The sequence below is a fragment of the Lepidothrix coronata genome, unplaced genomic scaffold (assembly GCF_001604755.1).
Source record: "Lepidothrix coronata isolate B3197 unplaced genomic scaffold, Lepidothrix_coronata-1.0 Scaffold42, whole genome shotgun sequence".
In the NCBI taxonomy this organism is placed as follows: domain Eukaryota; kingdom Metazoa; phylum Chordata; class Aves; order Passeriformes; family Pipridae; genus Lepidothrix; species Lepidothrix coronata.
The window spans coordinates 4,277,673-4,300,425 of NW_016690222.1; the positions used below are offsets into that span (position 1 = coordinate 4,277,673).

The 22,753-nt window shown below is 36.6% G+C and overlaps 1 protein-coding gene across 8 annotated transcripts in view; it reads left to right on the plus strand.

Annotated features, from left to right (window-relative positions):
• UTRN (utrophin) overlaps window positions 1-22,753 on the plus strand; it is a 368,451-nt gene that overhangs the window by 281,975 nt on the left and 63,723 nt on the right. For 7 of the 8 annotated variants that reach the window (XM_017813718.1, XM_017813716.1, XM_017813717.1 and 4 more), the window contains 6 exons: window positions 1,716-1,984; window positions 4,319-4,465; window positions 5,777-5,855; window positions 10,679-10,739; window positions 21,120-21,181; window positions 22,213-22,287. In XM_017813718.1, the coding sequence (XP_017669207.1) occupies window positions 1,716-1,984; window positions 4,319-4,465; window positions 5,777-5,855; window positions 10,679-10,739; window positions 21,120-21,181; window positions 22,213-22,287 (693 nt within the window). The remainder of the gene's footprint in view (window positions 1-1,715; window positions 1,985-4,318; window positions 4,466-5,776; window positions 5,856-10,678; window positions 10,740-21,119; window positions 21,182-22,212; window positions 22,288-22,753) is intronic. The other variant, XM_017813719.1, reaches the window with a different exon arrangement.

Here is a 22,753-nt window from a genome sequence, read left to right on the forward strand (position 1 = left end):
GTGTTTTATTTTGTATTAATTACTTGCAGTATGCTTTTCTGTATTGTGTGCTATGGAACAATAGTTGCATCACCAGAGACATAGTAAGGTAATTTTTCAACCATAAGTGTGCATTTACTTTGACATTTAGCTAGTCTTTGTAAAGCAAAAAGTTTTTTCCCACACCATTTTTGTATGTTGTCCCCTCGCGCTCCTCCACTACATTAGCAAGTCCAGGCTTATAATGATTTTAAAGACAGTCTTTCAGTAAGTGGAAGATTGTATGTGTCTGACTTCTGACAGAAGTGGTACTTTCATCTTTGTGTGATTATGTGTGATTTATTCATAGGTAACACTTAAATTTTGATCACAAGAATACTGTGATAAACCTTTGCCAAAGGTTTTATGTAGGATTGAAGAGAAGGCCAAATAGCTTAGTTTCAGTGTATGTCACATCTCTCCCCCCTCTTTTGCTTTCTGTTTTTTGCATTGTATAGAGTTTCCTCTGCTTGCTTCTCTGCCTGCTTCTGTGCCTGGAGAGGCTGCAAGGCTCTTATGTAGAAGGGGAATCCTATGAGACTGGCTGTTTTTTTGTCATTACTGAAGCAACTCTTCCCTGATGAAGGAAGCTCCCTATGACTTTTTTCAGAAAGTACCCTCTGAGCAGTAGACAGTAGGACCTGCTGGGGATGTTTTAGGGTTTTGTTTTAGCTTTCTGGCTGTCTGGGTCTTGCTCAGTCTCAAACTGAAGACCCAGAAAAGACATCATGTTCTCTCATTGATAGACTACGTGACTGATACACAGAAATCACCTCTTGTGGAGGCGAGAGAAGTCACCAGCTGATGGGTTTGTCAATTCTTCTTGTCAGAGAGGTCTGGTGTAGAGTTCTGCCTGATGTCTTGCAGACTTACCGGGGACTGGAGATTTCAATATAAGCATTTGACTGAAATAATCAGTATCATCTCCAGTGACTATGTCCTGAGGAGGTTGTGTGTGTGCCTGTTATAGCTTTGCTTATTGCAAAGACCAGTGGCAGGTGATCTTTGTAATTTGAATGGCATTTTCATGGTTGCTGAGGTGTGTGCTATCTAGACACAAAAGCCTGAAATTTGTCAGTAATAGTGAACCATAAGCTTGACTCTTTTTCAGTCAATAGCTTCACTGAACCTTTTTAGATTTGGAAAACCTATTTTAACCAACCCTTTAGGACTTTGGTATTAATACAGAAAAATGGATGTAGAGCTGCAGGACCACTCCCCACATGGTATTCAGTAGACCTTGGATTTTGCTAGTGGATTTTAAGAGATATCCTGGTAGTAGGGTGAAAGTGGTGGTAAATGATCCAGGAACAAAGCACTGTTCTTGCTCGTTCTACATGGTCCACAGATTCCCTATGGCAGTTTTCAGTAGGGGAAAAAAGACCTTTTATTTCCTTCCTCTGTGCCTCCAAAAATGACAAACCAGAAATAAGCTGCTTTTGCTTTGTGGATATCATAATATATGGAAGTCAGGAATAGTTTCCTGTCTTCTGATCAAGCTTTTTTTGTCAGTTGGAGTGGCTGAGGTTTATTTCAGTTATGACAAGGTAGACTTTCTTCTACGTTATACGTGCTGAAATAAATTGTCAGTTGACACTGGACTTACTGACTGTCTTGAGCGCCTATCTCAGGTTCACTGTCTGTTTAACTGGACATGAATAAGAAGGAAACAGTGTAACTCTTCTTTCCCTTTGCAGAATTGACCCCTGAGGAGAAAGCCATGAGGATGGCCAAAGCTATGCGTAAACAGTCATCAGAGGTAAAAGAGAAATGGGAGAACCTAAATGCCAGCGCCAGTATCTGGCAGAAGCAAGTGGACAAAGCATTAGAAAAACTGAAAGACCTGCAGTGTGCCATGGATGACCTCGATGCTGATTTGAAGGAGGCCGAAAATGTGAGGAATGGCTGGAAACCTGTAGGAGACTTGCTCATAGATTCATTACCAGATCACATTGAGAAAACTACAGTAAGTGTGGAACTCCTGGGAAATATTTAGCCTATGTGTGTGTCAGGCCTCTTCATTCTACTACCTCTAATCACATTAGATATATACACACTGTGTACTTAAATTGTCATGTGCAGTATAAAGTGCTCTTTAAAGACCGTATCTGAGGTCTCAAAGTCCAGTGCTGTGCCACATTGACTCTATTGACTGGGGTTGCATAAGCACATGTGATCAGCAAGCTACAGGTGTGTACAGAATATAACATTCATTAAATGAAAAACATGTGTTCTAGGAATTAAATATTTTCCTCCTCTGAATACTGTCTAATCCATAGTTAGGCCTTGGGTTTGTTTGGAGCTGTGCCCAGGCACTGGAGTATGAATGAGCTGAGTCAATTGTCATTCCAGCAGTTGACAGTATCTCCCCTGCTTTTTGTAGTGGTGAGCCGTCAGATCTGTTTGACCATCACGTATACCTTTCTTGTTAGGAAAACATTTGGAACTTTTTCAGTCATACAGAAATGTATTCGTAGTTTTAATTTGTTTCTTAACGTTCATAAAGTTCACACATCTATTACCTATTTTAGTTCGTGTGACTGACTATTTGCATTTGCTTTTACTTTAGCCTGGCTTCTCATCAGGATTATTTCAAAGTGAAGAACACATACTATTCTATAACGTTCTTGCTGCTCGGGTTCCAGGCCACCCATGCAGGGCTCAGCATCACAAGGCATAGCTGCTCGTGATGGGTAGTAGCCCTCCACTGCTTAACTTCATGGGTTGGGTAGGGACCCTGTAATGCAGAGCTCCCCAAAGGGATATCTTCTGATAACTATCATCCAGGAAAACTGGCTGGAAACAGTACAGTGCTTAGGGAAGTGCCTGAATGTCAGGGATTCCAGGAGAGCATGTGGGTATGCACATGTCGGTAGAGAAAATTGCTGTTTGGGGCAAATTTAGTACCTATCACTAAGCTTCTGTTTCACAAACACAGCTTTTCAGTTTTTAAGCTTAAGGGTGAATATGGCAAAGCATTAGAAGACCCTGGGGTTATGTACCTGACTATCCATGTCTTCTGCTTGGGATGCTTGTATTAGAAGAATGAAAGGCCGTGCACTGTGACCAGGTTTCTGAAGATATTCTCTCTATGCGTATATAGCCTGTGGTCTCCCAGGGCTGCATTATTTCATATATATCAATGTAAACATCCTCATTCTCAAAATTTTGTTGTTACTTTCAAGGTTAATGGAACCAGAATCCTTAAAACAAAGACAGTCAAAGCTGAGTTATATCCAGACTGCTGTTAATGTGAGAAGAATGATGAATGTCTTCCTCTCCCTCTTATATTTTAATATAGATACTAAAGCAAGAAATAAGATGCTAATGCTGAATAGCTCCTTGTTCTCATGTTAAGAAGTGATTTGTCATATTTCAATGACTTTTTCTGTAGAGTAAAGTAACGTCTTTCAGATTTTCATTGCTGTGGAAAAACTGAAAATCTGCTGAACTAATAGGGGCCTGCTGGCTGTCCAGAAGCCCAGTGCTTCTTTCTTGCCTATATGTTCCTTCTGTTCCTGGGTCTGATGAGAGTGATTTTTGAAGGGAGGTAAATAATTGAATTATCCAAAGAAAATGCTTTTTTAACAGTTGTTTTTGGCATGTTTCATGATGTTCAATCAAGCTGTTTATAGGATTGAACACTTAACTGCTCACAGCAAAAAAGACATTTGATGCATCTTTTTAACTGTAACTAAAACTTGCATCAATTTTGCCTTAATACTGTATTTAGTTCTATTTGATTCAATAAACCTTTTACTTCTTTTTAGTCATTTGTAATAGTTTCACTCTGTGGTTCTAATCAGGTAAAACATTGTACTTCTTTTCCTTAGAAGACAAATTCCTTCATGCTTTGCTAATTCAATAATAGTTTTTAAATTGAATTTTTGTTAGCTGCTTAATACTGGAAAGCTATAGCTACTGAACACATTTTTTCTTAAGAACACTTGGCAGGCTGTATGCTGCCAGAGCTCCTAATATAGCATTGTGTATTTTCTTTTGTGATGAAATGCTCTAAAGCCATATGGCACCACTAAAAAAATAATTTAAATTGGTTTAGGGGCACAATTTGTTTATGGGCATTTGAGCAAGTTTCATACTGTTTTTCTGTAAAGATGGATATGAATGATATAGTAAGAACAATGAAGAGAGGGAACTTTTTTTACCGAGAACTGACTTGTGTCCAGTTGTTCAGCATAAACTTCCGTGTTGGGCAGGTCAGAACCGTGTTGAGTTTACTGTGGCTTTTGTGCTGCTCAAATGTCCCTTGAACATAAGTGTATGTTTCTTACCCTTTAAGGCTTTTAGAGACGAAATTGCTCCCATCAACTTAAAAGTTAAAACAGTGAATGATTTGTCCAGTCAGCTGTCTCCACTTGACCTTTATCCATCCTTAAAGATGTCTCGTCAACTGGATGATCTTAATATGCGTTGGAAACTTTTACAGGTATTCTTCTGAATATGTACAGTAGGTGTGTGGGGAGGGATGTTTCCTTTTCTCTGTCCTCTCTGTCCTTTCTCTTCTCTGATGTGTTATTACCATTTTTTCCATTACTTCTATTGCTAAGGTGTTACTCTGTTGGTACCAAAGCAACAAAAAGATGTCTTTCCTTCAGCAGCTTAACCAAAAGCTTTTCCTTTCAAGCTATTTCAGCAGTTTATTCACACAGGAAACTGCATTAAACTGTGGAGACTAGTGGGAACTATTGCTGCATGCTTTTTTTGTATATCTTATAGCAGTATATTTTATTACATAAATCTGTGTTACCAAAAACTGGTATAAATACTTCTGTTGTGTTTCCAGCTTGTGGAAAGCTATTTTATTTTGTCTTTGAACATTCACTTTCTGGAGGGAATTTCACTTTAAGTGTCTTAAGTATTAGTAGAGCTATAACAAGGTATGAGCAATAGCAATTTAGCATTACAAAACAGAAGAGGATATGCTATGAGAGAGATTCATATTGCATAGTTATGATTATTGTGCTTAAATGGTCTGAGAAAGGTAAATCAATGTGCCTGATTACAGTTGAAACTCGTACATAGTTTCGAAGTGAATGATTTAATGGAGTTTCTTACATCAGTTAAAAATTCATGTATCAATTTTGAAGTTTCTCACTTTTTTATTTTGTAGGAAATACTTATCACACTTCTAGTGAGGGTAGCGGGAATTAATTTTCAAAACCTGGGCACCAGTTCCTGGGCCAGTAGTTTTGAATAAGTCACTCCTGAGAGGCAAAGCTATTAATGTGTCATATCAGACCTTTCCTTTCTTCTCAAACTGAGTTAACCAAGCAACCAAACTACTGCTGGGTGTGCTAGTGCAGTTTCAATTAATAAGCTGGGGGTGGAGTCATGTCAGCAAGTGAAGCTGTATCTTCCAAAATGGTTCTGTGCTGACAAGGCAGCTGTGAGATCAATAAAATCAAACTGAGACCTGCTGACTATGGAAATGTAGACAACAGAAGGGTTGGGAGGAGGTCAGAAACTTCAGCAGTAGGCTATAGTCACCGTGAAACTACTTTTGTTTGTTATTGATCTACAGTTCTCACACAAGAACGCTGCAAGATACGAACAGGATTTTCATTAAGCAAGTGGAAAAAAAAATGTAGCCGTGAATAGGTGGATGTCAAATGAGAGCTATGACACACACAAATTAATTTCACTAAAAATGAATGTAAACAAGTGGTTTTCTTATCATGGTCTTGGTGTTGCAAAGTAAATGCCAATGTAAATTTTGTATATGTGTGTTTATATGTAGGTGTCTGTAGAGGATCGCCTTAAACAGTTACAGGAGGCACACCGAGATTTTGGGCCTGCATCCCAGCACTTTCTTTCCAGTAAGTTCTTTGAATTAATCGACACGAGAGATATGATGGCTTTCTTAAAGACTGACTGATCTTTACTCCAGTTTTCCCTATGGCTTGAAGAAGTTCTTCTTCCATATTATCTACCTCTGTGTTTTTGTGAGGGTGTTTCATCTTCATAACTGCACTGACAATCTCACTAGTACCACCTTTCTGAAATACTGTTGTGCCCTGGTTGTTTTATTCTTTGTCCTCTGCTGCAGTGTCTAACCTGTGACTGTTCCAGAATCTTTGCTTGTTCATAAGCACATCTTCTCATCCTCTGCCAACTCTTTCCTCTATTTCCTTTTGCTTCTGCTCTTGCTGGGATGACACAAAGGAAGAGCTGCCTGGATTTTTTTTTTTTAAATTAAAGACTTCATGTCATACATTCCTGGAACTTCAAATAAAGGACTGAGGAAAGCAAACATGCATCACTTCCTCAAGACCTATCCTTCCATCTTTTTCTATTTAATGAAGATTTTAGACGTATAAGCCTGTGGTCTCCCATATACTAAAAGGGCAAAAGCAGATTTGACGTAATTTGCTACAAATAAATAGGTTGTGATATCAAGATCCATGTTGATTTTTCCGATGTTCTAGCCTACCTGCTGTCATCAGGGCTAATAAGACAAAGTGTTAACCCAGTCACTTCTCCAATTTTTAACTGAGGGCTTCAGTAATAAAAATAAAATCATTGCAGGAGTTGAGAAGTCAGCATGACAATGAGCAGTTCTTTTCCAGAGATTCTGAAGTACTGTATGTCAATGTATAGCTAAACAGCTAATATAATTTAAAACAATAAATGATTCTTGATTTCCTTTCTTGACTTATGTGACAACCGTGTTCTTATTTTAAATTGACAGTTAGTTTTTCAATAAACAAGATGCAATGTATATAAAATATTACAACTGTTATGTAAAATAGCAATTCCTGGAGCCACTTTGTCCTGTTCTTAAATTGACAGAACAAACAAACAACTTTAAAAAGTATATGATTTATTTGTTAATTAAATTTAAGCCATATTAGAAGTATAGCTTACTGTTGCCACAGTGGTTTTGTAGCTCTTCCAATCTCAAACTTGTAACCTTGACAGTCAGTTCCTTCACTACTGTGTCACTGTTGAGGCTGTTCTGTTCACCTTTCCTCACCTGGACCATTGCAAATATTCAAGTGACTGATCAGGGCAGGAGGAGAATCAGTCAGAGTCCACATGTAAAACTTGCCAGGAAAAGTTGACTGGTTTTGTTTGTCTTAACCTTAATTTGGCTTACAGCTATGTCACAATAAAAAGCTACATTCACAAGACTGAGTGATGAACTGGCTTTCTTGCTGGTTTAAGCATTCATAGAGTTACGTCCAAAGAGACTATGCAGTGCCATATCAGCATACCACAACCCTGCTTAGAGAATCTTCTCCAGGCTTAAGGAGACATTTGTTTTGTTACATACAAAAGTAAAAAAAGGAAAGCTTCCAGAATGCATATTGGTAGTTACCACAAAGAGCTATAGCCAAGTGACACAGTTTTTGAAAAGCAAATAATATGCAGTTATCCATTTAAACTCTTTGTTAAAGACAGCCTCTTTCCCCACACAAACTACAACAAAAACTTGTTAAAAAAATAAAAATAAACAAAACTCTTTTTAGAGATTCAGGTAAACAGAGTTAAAGAACTTATACCTACAATTTTTTATAAAGTCAGTTAAGTGAAAGCCGGGGGCAGTAACTTCAAAAGGAAAGTCATAAAAAAGTCATTAAATCTGGAAAAATAAAGGTTTTATCCTGACAGGTTGCAAGACTGCATATTCTAAATCAAAATTTTCAAACCATTTTAGCAGCAATAAATAACTTCAAACTGTGAGGAACAAGTTGAGTAGTAGTCTGAATAAGACAATCTCAAACTTCAAAAACTGCAATTGATATATATGTATGTCTTGTGCAAATCTTCATCTCCAAAATTGCACTTCTGAATTAGAGGGCAGGTTTTTATCTGTGCTCATCTGACAACATCTATTTTACATTTACCTCACATACCTGTTACTTTTCCTCCAAATCCTTACAGGGGAACATAACTTGCCATCACACCATTGTCAGCTGACTAGATCCCAGTTTGCAACCGGATTTGTCTACCTCGCATTGGCCTCTTTAGCTACCAGCACGCTTGTAGCAAATGTGGGTGGAGTCCTTCCCAAGTCTTCATTCGTGAAGCCTAGCCAAGATGATATGATGAGATCCCAGTTATCATTTACTCAGTAATTTGTGCTAGCAAAACACTTATCTCTACCTGTTTATCAGATTCATAGAATAGCCCAGGTTGAAAGGGATGGAGTTCAAAAGATTATCTGACCCAACCTTTCATAGGAATGGGAGCCTAGATGACATTATCCAGCACCCTGATTCCAGCCCCATTAGTCCAGTGATTTCATCTCTGAGGTGGCTAGAAACATCTCAGTACTAAAAAGACACAGTACAGCATTTGATACTGCTGTTTGAGTTTGTAGAACACCAATTAGATGGATTCATGCAGTCCATCACTAAGAAAGTGCTTCAAAACATTTTTGAAGACTATCAAAAAACATATTAGCCCTTCCTAAAATGTTCTGTGGGAGGAGGCTGAGGTAAAGCAGTATTAGTAGTCCACTACGATCTATGATCCCTCTTTTTGCTGAGCTGTTGTTTCCTCTCCCTTCATTGGGAGGCAAGAGTATGTTGAACTTTTTTCAGTGCTTGTGAGATGGAAGGTAAGCCTGTTGCAAATTAGTTACTGAGCAGTAAATTTTATACATCCCTAAAACAGCTGAAGGTGAAGAATCCTCATAATCCATTATTCTTTGCAAAAAGATTGCTGTCTCCTGCCTTAGAAATAGTAACTTGTCTCTTCTGTAATTAGTTTATTTTCCAAGGTTGATGATCCACTTCTCTCTGTTGTGTTTTTGTATGCTTCTGAGATGAATCCTTGAACATCCACAGAGTGCTGACTCCACAAGTTCCCTAAATAATAGCTAGGTATTCAGTGACCTGCTTAAAGCACCTCTCAGCCATACTAATACCAAGAGGCCTGCTAGTGAGTGCCAGAATTGATGATTACTACGTTCAGTTTTCATCAGGAAACTGATTTTTAAAAAACAGTGGTAGTCTCATTTTCCAGAGCTTCATGCAGCAGAGAACTGGCAATGTTTTACAAAGGTTGTTTCCAAACAAGTAGAGCGTGACTTGGTCCATAGTAATTAGTAATTTAATTGATTACACTTTTTATTCCATATTTGTGTTGTTGAAGAATATCTGTTTTAGCATATAAATTGTAGTTGAGCAATTTTCTAGCTGACATAATTAGTATAGTAGTACAGGAGCCACCATAGGTGCAAAATGGCAATACTAGAGAAAGAAACTCTAAAGCTGAAGGCCACCTTCACCTATCTTGTTGATCCCCCCCCCCCCCAGAATTACGAATGCTTAAGGATTATTTTTCAGTTAGCTATCTCTGTTTGAGCATTTAGCCTTTATTAGGTTTTTTTTCTCTACCAGGTAACTGCCTACCTCTTAATTGCAAATGTTATTCTCTTCTTTAAATATTGAGATGGAATTTTCTCTATTTTTTCCAGTAAATAATGTGGTTTACTTTATTCCTGTAGTTTCCCAAATATTCTTCTCAGTTAATCTGTGTTTTCAGTACATGAATGTTTCTTAAATTGTAAACCATGAAATTTTGTGTGAGGTCACAGCCATTAAACCTCTTGGGAAGCAGTCAACTAGTAGCAGGGTGAGACATGCCTCTCACTGTAGCTGCAACAGCCTATGGGACTTACACAGCTTGTTACTGTCAAATGGATGTTTTTTTCCAAAGAGGGATGGGCTCTAAAGTGGGCCATGCTTGCAGAAAATTGCATTAATTGAGAGTTTAATTACTTGAGATGCAATGTGGATCAAAGCTGTGTGTCATTTTAGCAAGTTTTGAAACAGGGGTGTTAGCACCCATGAGTAGGCACTCTGTCTCAGAAGTGTTGCCATATGTGTGCAGTATAAATTCATTCCATTGTGATGATCGTTTATTCCTACCTGTACTTTCCATCTCTGGTTCTATAGTGAATCTAGTGAAGTGAGTTTTTTCCATGATAAACCCTAATTACCCAGGTACTAGTCTGGTAATTTCTGGTAGGTATGTGTACCTGTGGTTTTTTCAGTAAGCAGCTGCTTATAAGTTGTCCACCAGCAGTCCTGTTGGCCTTAACACTTTTTAACCTTTTATCTCTTGGGATCTTTAGATAAGCATAGTTGTAGTGTCATGTTTGACTTCATGCCTTTTTCAACTCAGTGTGCAGAAGGCTTCTTGATGTTATGGATGATATCTAAGTAATCAATATTAATTTGAGTTGCAAATAGGAACCCTTATATAAGGGTTGTAACTAATAAAAATAAGATTGATATTTCTTCTTTTTTGTCCTGTTGCAGAGCATTAATTATAGTAGTGGAATAATTTATTTTCAAAGCATAAACCGATAATAATTCCATAGAGGTAGGAAAACCAGTGTCTACATTTTCCCTGAGTGGATAGCTTGCTTGCTTAGAATTTATTATCCTTCTTTGAAGTAGAATCACCACATTTGTTTTATTTCCAGTGTGGCTTCAAATAGATGTCTGGAATCATCTTGATAGATTGCCATAGTTTTCTTTTGCTGATTTTCTAATTACTGAAAATAGTCTGGGAAATTTTGTTTCCATCTGTTATAACCATATTAATTATAAAATAAATAAAAGATAGTTAGATTTTTAAATTTGACACGTGCTTTCTCATAACTACCTTGTCTTTATTTCCTCAGCCTCAGTACAGTTTCCATGGCAGAGATCTGTTTCACATAACAAAGTGCCCTATTATATCAAGTAAGTTTACCTTTTATTCTTTTTTCCTTAACCCTACCAGAGAGTCTTATCACCATAACCTGGCAGAAAAACATAGGGACTAAGTAGTAGCTAGAAATGTTACAAGGAGTTTCTCTACTTAGTGTTCTGCTGCATATACTATATAGTCATGTTTATTGCTTTACATGCTATATAATTTAGAAATATGTAAATAGAAATCAATGACAAACCCAAATTAAAACCTCACTCAAACAGGTAGGAAACAGCAGGGACATTTCAATATAATACGTTATCAGTATTCAAACTAGACTTGTTCTTATGTGTGTGGCTCATCCAGAGTGTAAACTGTAAAGGGAAAAAAAGCTGAATAAGTAATGTATTTAAAAATGCAAAGTTTATAACCTATAGCAAACCAGTGGTGACTAATATCTGTTGAGCCCATTCATCTTTTTGTGCCAAATTTATTTGGAAATATACATGTGTTGACTGTCCTTCTGTCCTTTTCTTTACTTTATGGAAGTTCTTATAGTGCTTGATTTTAAGGCAAATTATGCATTTTCATAAATATTTACAAAAATTGTACAAATACCTTGATTACCAAGAGGAATGGTCGAGATACTTATTTTGAAAATAATAAAGAATACTTAGTTATGGAGGTAAAGAGATTTTGATGTGTTTTACTCAGAGCAGTCCATAACTTGGCTTTTCTTAATCTATCAGCATTTATTTATGTACTGTTTGCCAGTACTTTAAAGATCAAAGATTGCAGCTTTGAGAGGAGGATAGCGCTTTGCCAGAGAGGTAAATGAAATTTTAAGAAGGTGCAGTGTATAGTAAGGGAGACCCAAGCAGTTCATTTTAGGCTGAAGGAAATCTGTTAAAATGTTATCAGTTTGAGTTTGGGAAAAGGGTAGGTTTTTTAAGGTAGAATGACTGTGAGTTGGACTTGAAGATAGTTCATTCTAAAGAACACAAATGAGGTTTTTTTACTATTGCATATTGCTCATAAATCTGAGATCTGAGAACCACGTTTTGTGCTTCAAACAATTTATGAGTACTTGAGAGCTTTGAAAAGCAGGTAACAGTCAATTCGTGTCAATCAAACCTGTTATCACTCTTGAGGTGTGACGATTATTTTTAAACTGTCATATGAAGATTAATTTCTTTAAAGGGTCTGAGTAGGTAACTAGAAAAAGCAAAAACCTACTGTGAAGATCCTTGAATTCTCTGTGAAAGCATTTCTGCTTCTCCTGAAAAGTTTTGCAGGAGGCAAGAAAAACTATGACACACTGGAGAAGAGGTTCCTGGCTTCGTCCTGAGTGGAAGAGGAGAGGGCAAAAGGATGCAAAGGCTCACTCACTGCCAAGACTCAGGCAGAAGTGTATTAAAGTGATCACACCTACAGCAGTAATTCAAGGAAAATGCTGAAGTAGCAAGCTTCAGAAAGCAAGAGGAAAACTACCCTAAGCCTGTGATTTTTTTCTTGTGGGTATGTCCTTACTGGACGTTGAAAGATGGCAATTCACTTTCCTGCTCTATCAGAGCTGATAGCTGGAGTTGGGAGGGTTTATCAGGTGTGAGTTGGACGCAGAGGGTTTTGCAGAGCTCATTGGTGCATTCAGAGTTGGGGAACAGAGATGGGAACAGATGGAACAGACTAATATTAAAGCTTCTCATCTGTGCTGAACAAGGCAAATATTTTAAACTTGAATATTTCATGTGTGTATCCTTTTTTCATATTTAATACATTCTTTTGAGTTTCCGAGCATCTCTCTTACTCCACCTCAGCCAAAGTTCAGTTTTTGAGAAATCTTTTTTTTATCATTGCTAGTTGAGAAAAAAGTTTTCAAGTCTTTCCAGTTGTGTGCCCTAGGTGCAGTCCTAGTCCTGCAAGCTCACCAGTTGGTGGCCAAGTATCCACTTGTGCTGTGGGCTTCCTCTGGTGTGTTGGCCGCCCTAGAGCTAGATTGGGGGATGAAGCCAGTTGGGGCTGCGAAAGAAACCCCAGCATCCCTCAGAAATTGTTTTAATGGTCTTGCACAGGAAGTTTGGTAAGGGAGCAGAAGTGTAGGGCATGTTCTCTGAGGGGCGAGGTCTTTATAGTAGCAGAGACCGCTGTTTAATTTGCAAGATGGCCTTAATGAAGTCAGCAGGACTAACTACTGCATCTCAAGGAAGACTTTTCCAGTAATCTTTCCCTACTTGCAACATGATATATTCTGCTGATTCTTGTGTCTTGAAAGAGAATGATGGTATGTGTAACTGGTAGGATTTATTTATTTTAAAAAACTTGAGGATGAATACTGAATTTCAGTAGCTTCACAGTCTGAAAAGCAGAGTGACCTTGGCAGTTTCCTACATTTTTTATTTCTTACTGATCTAATCATCATTGTTTTCAGAAGCAGCTAGATAAATCAGAGAGTTGTGGAAGATAAAGCAGAAAAGAACTGATTCTGACTTTCATTTGCTTTGTTATGATCAGACTGGAGAGTATTCTTGGCTTTAAATACCCTTTTCAATCTTTTTGTGTTCCTTAATTTCAAACACAGTTTAAAGAAGAGAGAAAAACAATACTGACAGGAAAAAACATGCTGACTGTGTGATTAGTGATTACATGAGTGAGACAATTTAAGAGAATAGGCAACAGGATTTAATGATGGATGTTTATATAGAAAGGAATGCTAGGAAAGAGGGAAAGATTGACTTAATTTTCTTTTTTTTTTTAATTGTACTAACCCCTTGCAAAGACTCGCCTTTGATGTAAAGCACAGCATGAGTAGAAGGAACAGTTATGATGAATCTTAATAACTATCATTTGAGAACAACTATATTTGTTGTATTTACAGCAAGACTTGTATATTTAGAGGGAAGGTTTAAGATAGCAGTTGTTCATTTTATGGTATAAAGAAGAAAAAACAGCAGAACAAAGATAATAAAAGTATGATCCAATGTGGCTGAAAAATGAGAAGTTTTAAAAATTTGGAAGTGAAATAAAGGCAAATTGAAATCAGGCCACCTCTAAATAAGAACACATAATTTTCTTAGATAACCATAATTCATGTATTTTCTTCATTTTGATTGCATACTGTGAGTGTCATTAAATGAGAAATGTAAAATATTCGGAAAGTGACATAATTGCAGATGATGATGTAGTTGCACCTCTGTTGAGGTATTTGAAAAAAAAATAAACAAACTGCACTCTGTAATTTTATTGCACAGAGAGAATTAATTTTAGAAAAATTAGGGAATTGCACCTTAGAAGGCAGGAGGGAGTAATTTAGGTAGCAATGAATCTGTAAGGAGAATGTCAAAATGATGCAAGATGTCTGTATTTTCAGATAAGCAGCATTTTTTCTGTTTTCTAACACCAGAGGTAGCTTGCATTTACGTGATTAGAGAGAAGTGTCTCTCTGAAAGAGGTCTTTGTGACAGCACACCATTGTGACTTGGGAGTCCAGTTTGTTCTCCCCACCCCATTTACTAACAGTTGGCATGTCTCCCCTTCCTCGGGTTGTATTTAATCAGGTAATGAAGCATGTGAAAGATCAAAAAGCCAGTTTACAACCTCCTCTGCCCTATGTGTTCAGACAGAGGCAGTCTGGGTTTTGGGGCATTTTGGAAAGGAGCAACTTACCTGCTTAGCTGGAAGAAGGATTTCTAATTCATTGGTCTCAGGTTTACCAACTTGCATGTGTCCTGGGCTATGGTGAATATGGTGAACTGAACTTACACACATGATTTAGCCTCTCTCTTTTCTTCTCTTGAATTGTCTTACTGTGTAAGTCAAAGTTGCGAAGTAGTGCTGCCTCTGTTGATGTAATTTTATTTAATCCTTTTGCCTCCCATTTGATTTTTTTTCTCTTAATGACAGTTGATAAAATATTTTGTATTTCTGTAATCTGTGTTTTCTGTCACAGTAAAATTCAGTGAAAACCTTAACTGTAAAATCTTGATGCTGCTGGGAAAAAAAAGCTATAGTCTTTCATAATTTATAAAAGAGAATGGGACTAATGAGCATATGGAGGGGAATACAACACAGCAGGCACAGTACTTAACAATGCACTTTAGGTAATGAAAGTGTGAAGTTTGGACAAAAGGTTTGGCAAACTTGCCATTGAATACATATTTCATAGATTGGTTTGTAAAGGTTTGAAATTTAATAAGGAGAATTTTCTGCTGTTGTTGATTTATAACTATTTCTATCATACAAATGAGACATCCTTGGCCTCCATAATAGTAAATGAAAAAAAATAAAGCCTATATTACATAGCGTTTCAATAAAAATATTCTAAAGATAAACAGAGTAATAAAGGAGACACTATGTATAATAATTAAACATCCTTGAGGAAAACATGATGAATGTGCAGAAAACATAATTACCCTGTGTTTCTCACTCTTATTCTTTTAACTGTAATTTAAGTGTTCTTCAGCAGTGTACCTTTCAATGCTGTAAGTTATTAGATATTTGTACTGTGCAGAAGAAACAAAAGGGTGATACAGAAGAGGTCACAGTAAGTTTAATCTCATGCAGGACATTACACGGAGAGAGCAATTTCTTGATGTAGCCACTAAATTGATCCATATCAAACACCATAGTTGCCGTGCTTACTTTTCTGTAATCCTGCAAAGAGGCTGACATAATGAACATATTAGAAATTCCATGTTATCACCTTCTATATCATGTTTAACTTTATGGGGTACAGGAATAAAATGTTTTCTGCTTCTCTGTTTTTTAAGGCTCTTTAGAAAGTCTTTCTTGATGTTTGGTTTATGCCTGTATTGGGAAGATGGGGAGAATTAATGGAATAGAAAAACCTTATTTTTTTTCCTTATTCTAGTTATACACATAATCCCATTTTTTTAAGTATTAAGAAGTATTTCCCTTAGAAGGGAAAATAAAATGTGATTTGCAGGAAGAGGTAATACAGGTTTGAGGTTTTGAGAGTTTCTTCAATTACCAGTTCCTGTGCTGGTCTTTGTTTTCAATTAAAGAAATGCAGTAGCACATTTTCTCTGGAGTGATTTCAAAATATCTGCATATAAATTGTTCTACCAACCTCGAAGATGCAATACCATGGGGATGCATTATGCCAACCCTTTTTTCACGACAAAACAGTATTTTCTAATGGGCTTAAAAAGAAAAAAAGAAAATATACAGTATCTAGATACAACACTGACGTATTTATGAAGTGAAGATGTTATGCCATTTGAATTTTGACAAGGGCAGCAAAGTCAGAGTTGAGTGCTGTCAAATCATTAGTGATTAGTAAAGATCCTGATTTAAGGTAGTGTTTTGTGCAAATGACTACAGGAACAGAAAGGAACTTAACATCATGCCAGAGTACTGTTTCTTGTGGTGTTTGCCAGCGATTATCAACACAGGCCTTGCCCATGTTAAGAAATGATAAAAAAAGACCTACAAACCTGTCTCTAGTTTTCTTTCTGGTAGAAAAAGCTGAAAAAGAACAAATGGAATTTTTTTCACAACTCCATGGGCATCTTGAAACACCTGGAGATGTACAACCTAATCCTTTCACTTCAACAGGACTGTTCTTTTATTTCTAGAGAACATAAGTTAAGTGACATGATAACAGTTCCCCAGCTTTTTATTTACAACCAGGAAGTTGTAAATAGAAGTTTTTACAGTAGAATACCTTTGCCAATTATAATTAGAAAGCTGCCACCAAACATGATGAATAAGAAACGCATAGTAAGGATAAATGTTTGTCATGTAAACTTTAGAGCACTTCATTAATATGTGGGGGTTTTGTAATTTGTAGTATTTTATGGTTATCATGTTTTTTTATTTAGTAAAATGTACACAAATGCCTCTAGACTATTTAAATTACACTGTCTTCTCAGGTAATATATTTATGGGTGCATGTTTTGCTGCATGGCTTACATTGGGGTCCGTAAGTTTGTCGGAAGAGACCTAGAAGACACTTGCTCTGAATAACTCAGTCTTTTGATACTAACAAAAAACCAATGCTTCCTAGTGAAACGCTTTAAATTCTTCCCTGACTAAATCATGTGGATGGTAATGTGTAATATTTTCATATCTGTTGTGTTACTGCCCTGTAGGCCAGCTCACTTCTGTGACAGCGGAAATACCTTCTTATGCCATCCACTGTGCAGAATGAAATCTGGTGACCTGGGTTCCTGTAGACCTTGAAAAATTCCTTTTTTTTTTGGTGCCATCTACAAACAAGATGAATAATGAGCCCAATTGTTGTTCACTTTCAGTCAAAGGAAACATCACCTCACTCTACAAGTAGTTCTTGACGTTAGTAGTGTACTTGCAAGAGAAGGTGATTCTTGGCTCAAGCATCACTGTGGCCTGGGATAGAAGTGGCAGGGTAGTTGTAATAGAGAGGAAAGACTCACAACATTTGTCTGCTCTTGGTTAAATGCCTGTTTTGAATCTTTTCAGAAGTTCAGTGAGATGAGTTTTTTTATAGCTCTTATTTATAAATTTACAGTTGCATCTTTTTAGCTTGGCTCTGTCCAGAGTAGTCTGGCTTTGGTATCTAAGTGAAACCTACCCACAGAATATATTCAGTGATGGTAGCAGCACTGCCCGCAACAGTGAAGCTGCTGCCTCCTTTGACCTCCTTGGACAGACTGTTGAGCTGGTGATTCACTCGCTCTGAACCCATTCCTCTTCTCTACTGGATCTATGTACAGAATTGCTCAGCTGTTACCAATGCTTTCTTGCTAGGTGTTTTTGGATTAAGCTGGCACAGTCATGTTCACCCTCTGTAGTCATTTAGCATCTGTTAGATAGTACTGACTTTAACTTAATTGTGGACAAGTCAGGGGGAAGGGATTCTCTCTTGCCTTTTTTTCAGTTTCACCAGATGATGTTCACTGGGCCTCCTTTCTCACACAGTCTGCATGGCATAGAAAGAAACTAAGTGATAAGTTTTAAAAACACATTAATCTGTACACAGTCTGGCACAAATGTATTTCTCTTGCAATTAAAATAGAAACATAAAAATGTTTTATGTTTATTATTTTATTAGGAATAAATTTCATGTTCTGTAAAGGGAAAATTTAGCTGTTCAGGTATTTACTGCATTAAATTGAGAAACGAGATGATAGGTCGGGATATAAAGGTTTTGGATATCTCCTTCACTTTTTCTGCTTCATGTTAAGCAAAAAAAAACAGAAGAAAAAACAAAACAGGGTTTTTTTGCGTGGCATGTTGTCACTTTTAAAGTGATTTTAGTCTTTCAGATAAAGTTGTACTGACACTATATTTAAAGCATACAGTTTCAATAATGAAACTGTTGTTTGTTCTTAAATCTTGGAAACTTGATTTAAGGGTTAAAGTTCCATTAGTAAAATAAGTTCTAATTCATTGCATTTTGGTTTATAAATTACTTAGAAATGTAATCTAAATTGCAATTAACTATACCCACATCCTAATTAAGCATTATGAATGTGTAATGGAGTATATTTCCAGAGGGATAATAAGAAAAGAGTGAGAATTTATCCAAGTATTTAACTATTTTTTTTTTCTTTTTTTTTTTAATTAAAAAAAATTTAAAAAAAAGAAGGAGGTCTCTGGACCTAGCAAAAAAAACTTTGTGCTTTTGCTACACTTCCCAGGTGAGATTCTTACAGCACCCCACTAGTTGGAAATAGATTTGTTCATGGAACTGTATTTTCAATACTAGAAAATAGGGAACTCAGAACTAAAGGCTGCAATTCAACAAAGTCTTTATAATCGTGACTAATTTTGACATCGTAGTTTCTAAGGCAGTAAACAGGATTTGGTTCAGCTGCATTGCAGGTTGTTTACATTCAGTGCTTGCACTAATATTTCAACATTTAAAATAGAGAGAAATGTATTTTTATGTATACATATATGTATAGCTTCTGTCACAGTCCTACCACCTCCTTTACTTTTAACATAAAAGCTTGAAGGTGTTTTAGTTAAGACTTTTTTTTCTCAGAAAATCCTAGGAAATCCTCTTCAGTTATTATGTTGATAGCAAAATTACCAGTTGTTTGGCATTTTGGGTTTTTTGTTTTGTTTTGGGGGGATTCTTCGGAAAGTTGGGTTGAAGCAATGTCCTTAAAACAGGCTTTATTAAATTGATTGCATATTGGTTCCATTTCTGTGGGCAGTTGCAATGGGTTTTGTCAGCAGAAATCAATCCTAATTGGGAACATGATAATTATGACATCCCGCTTAACATGATAGTGCAGGCATTTGTCAGCTTCAGGAGTACTTTTGAGGTTATTAAATAAGTTGGCCTGTTTGAACCATTATATTTTCTGTTCCTATTTACTGAAGCTGTATATGTTCTTCTTTCTAATATACTGTAGTTCTTTGACACCAGGGTTTTTGAGAATGCTGTAGTCAGTTGCCTTTACCTTGGCAAAGCACCAAACCTAGATACATCCCTTTCTTGTTGCTGGCTTCATGATGATTTATTGGTGTGCCTTTTCCAGGAAAATGATTGTCAAGCAACTTGTTTTTGAAATGACTTTTCTGGACAAGGATAAACATAGTGCTGTTTTAAAAGTGTCTATCTAGAAAGTGCAAACCCACTGATTTAGATACTGACATGCATTAGCTTTGGAGTGCAGTATATCAGAGGCTTGAATGTGAAACATGAATGCAGTTCATGTGATGATGATATCACACTGAAATCAAATAAAAGTTTCTGTTCAGGAAAAATGTGTTCAGATGTAAATATGTTCTTGTTCTGAATTGGGGACTGTTTGCTATAGCATTTCAAAGTCAATCAAGGTCTAGCAGAAGTTGTTTTGGTTGTTGTATAAATCTCTCTTGTTTAAATATAATCATGTGCAAGGCTTCTCCTTCCTTTCAGTTATCTACTAGGGAATAATCACAAAGAAGGAAAAGAAGATTTATACCTACTGTATTAATAGGAAATATGTAATTTTGTCTATGAACTTCCATGAAGTACACCTCACAAAGTTGTGATGATGCCACATAGACAAATGAGATCCATGGCAGATTGTGAAGCCTGATGACAGGGAGAAGCTGTCTCTGAAGAGTTAGGCTAGACTGAAAGCTAGAAGGGTCACACTGGTGCATGGACTCTAAAATGAAGATCGTATCCCCTATGCAGAGCTGTATTTCATGCACTTTCTACTAATGTATCTCAGAGGGTAATCTAAAGAAGGACACTCAGCACTGCCTTTGTTAGGAGCCTGCCTCCCCTTTATGGTACCTTGTCCTGTCTCTGCAACTTTTCAGAGCAAAGACCTTCTATCCCATTTTTTTGTACCACCTAGCATAAAACGGTTTATTCTTGGTTGATTTCTCAATTAAAAAATAAACGCTGATGATAAATTATTGTGCACTCACTGAGGTACAGCCACTTATATATACCAAATGATAATACAGTTCACTACATTTAATGGTATTTAAAATCATTATTTATAACAGAGTATCCCTCCCTCTATGTGGAAAAAAAAGTGTGCACATTAACAATTTTCAGAGGGAAACAAAGGTGAAGTACATGGCATTCTCTACTCATTACTGTTAAATTTGCTAACCTAGCATAATTTCATTTTCATTAACTTTTAAAGATAATTCTGTGATCTTTTTAACATGACTTCTCTGATTAATTATCTTGCAAATCTAATTCAAATCTAATACTTTGTGAGTAAAAATGTGCAATCATTCCAGCAGTTAATATTGATAAATACAACTAAAATGTGACTCACAGAAGGGAACTGGAGATTTCCGTGGACATAATATATGTTTTGACCCCTACAGCTGCATACTTGAAACCTTGATAAATTGAAACAGCATCACTAAACAGTAGGTAAAGGGATGCTGCCTGTTGTATCTGTGTTCTGTGGACAGTAGTGTAGAGTGCACCCCATAAATGAAGATACTTATTGATTGGTTGTGTGAACAGCAATTAGGCTTTCCATTTGACTCCCATGATTTTAAAGGTCCTCTCCAACCTAAATGGTTTGATAATACATACAGATAAAGCTTAAAATTATTGTATGTGTTCAGATACATGTATTCAGATATACAATGAAAATTGAAATAAAATCTCAATACTCTTTATTTTTTAATTGGTTTTACAAGTATGTTTATTGTTTTTACAACCTCAGGAAATTTTTGCATTTTACCTTTTTAGCTTACCTCTTAGCTGCAGGATCAGAGTTCAACGGTTATAGTCTTAGTTAGAATAGAAAGTAAATATTATTAAATATGGGTGGGCTATTGCCTGTCTAACTTTCTGATTAGAAAGTCGAGGAACTGAATGACACAGATTACGTGTTTTAATTAGTGCTGAGGGATTTCTTTCCGCTTATATGCAGAAAATCAGAATATCTTTGGGTTTTATTCTTTGTAAATGTGAGTGTGTTTCCTGAAACTCTGATTACTTTGTTCCTTTGTAGTCATGAAACACAGACAACTTGTTGGGATCATCCTAAAATGACTGATCTGTTCCAGTCCTTGGGTGAGTGCATTTCTTAAAATAAAATATTATGTGATTTTTATTCCATGAGTAAAAGCTCCTTTGTATAATGACCATGTTTGAGTTGCCATGAATTGTGTGTAACAGCATTTCCCACTTTGCAGTGAGACACACTCTGCATGAAACCTACTGCCTTGGTCATGCCATACGTATTGTCTTTTGCTAATATTAATTCTGAACAATATACTCTGTATGCTTTAAGGCAGTACCTTGTTTCTTTTCTTTTAACTTCAAAAGGAGTTGTCCAATGATATAGGCTGTCTGTGTGTTTAAGCCGGGATGCTGGGCTGCAAGGAACTAATTTTTGTAATGAATTAGAGCAGCTATGCTTTTGGTAAAGGCTAAACTGTATTATGATACAATTAGTTCGATGTGCCCTGATAGCATCAGCATTTACTGTGAAATCTCCCATTCTAAGGAGAGAAAGGCTAAAAATACTGTTAAATGAGGAAAAAATGTTACTGTACCAGTTTCTAAAATAGAGCTTACAACAGTCTGACTGTCCCTTTTGTAGCACTGCTTACAAAGTAATGGCATAGAAATTATGGCTTAAAAAGGCATTTTTTTTCTGTTACTGTGACATTTGCTGCCCTCTGTTTCCTGTATGTTATCTGATGGAATTGTAAATTATTTGCAAAACATACTGTATTTGAGCAATTGTCTGGAAACTATGAACCGGTGCCTAACATGTTTGTAAAACTCTATCATATGTGTATGTATTACATGTGCCAAGTTAGTGTTTCTAGCATGTTTCAAGCTAGTGTTTCTAGGATTTCTGGGGTGCCAATCTTTTAAGGTTCTGGACTGTCAGAGTCAGAAGGCTTTCCCTGCAGATGGATTGGACTGAGATCCCAACTTGTCAGTTTTTTTAATTTGCTCTGGTATATCCTATTAATTCATTGCAGAGAAGACAAGGGATAACAGACTTCTTCCAAAATGTGAAGATTTATATGGAAAGGAAAATTATGGACTCTATATTTAGAGCCTCTCATATTTCTGTTCTGCTGTTTCAGCTGATTTGAACAACGTACGCTTCTCTGCCTACCGTACAGCCATCAAAATCCGGAGACTGCAGAAGGCACTGTGCTGTGAGTTTGGCCTTTTAGACAAATTGTTTCTCTATAGTACTTGGAGGAGGGAGGATCATCTTCAGTCTAACAACGTTAATGTTTAACAGTGGACCAGATTTCATCCTTGGCACACTGTCAACCAACAAAATGGCAAAAAGAATTGCCAATAGTAGGTGTCATTATTGCAAGTAAATGAAACAAAGTAATAAAGAAAGAGGTGCAGCGGGTAAGTTTAAATGGTATACCCACTAAGAATGCTTTGAGAAGTGATAGGGAAATAGATTTTGGACCTATTGAGTATTTCATACGGTTCCTGATATGAGCTGATACAAACCGACGTGGAATGATGTGAGCTAAAGTCCTGACCTGTGACATAAACTCAGATATTTTGTTATATTTTAGAGAGTTCTGTTCCATGCTGTGCAAACTTCAATTAAAAAGATGTTCAGGCTGCTCAACAATACAGTCTGTATTGCTGTATGTT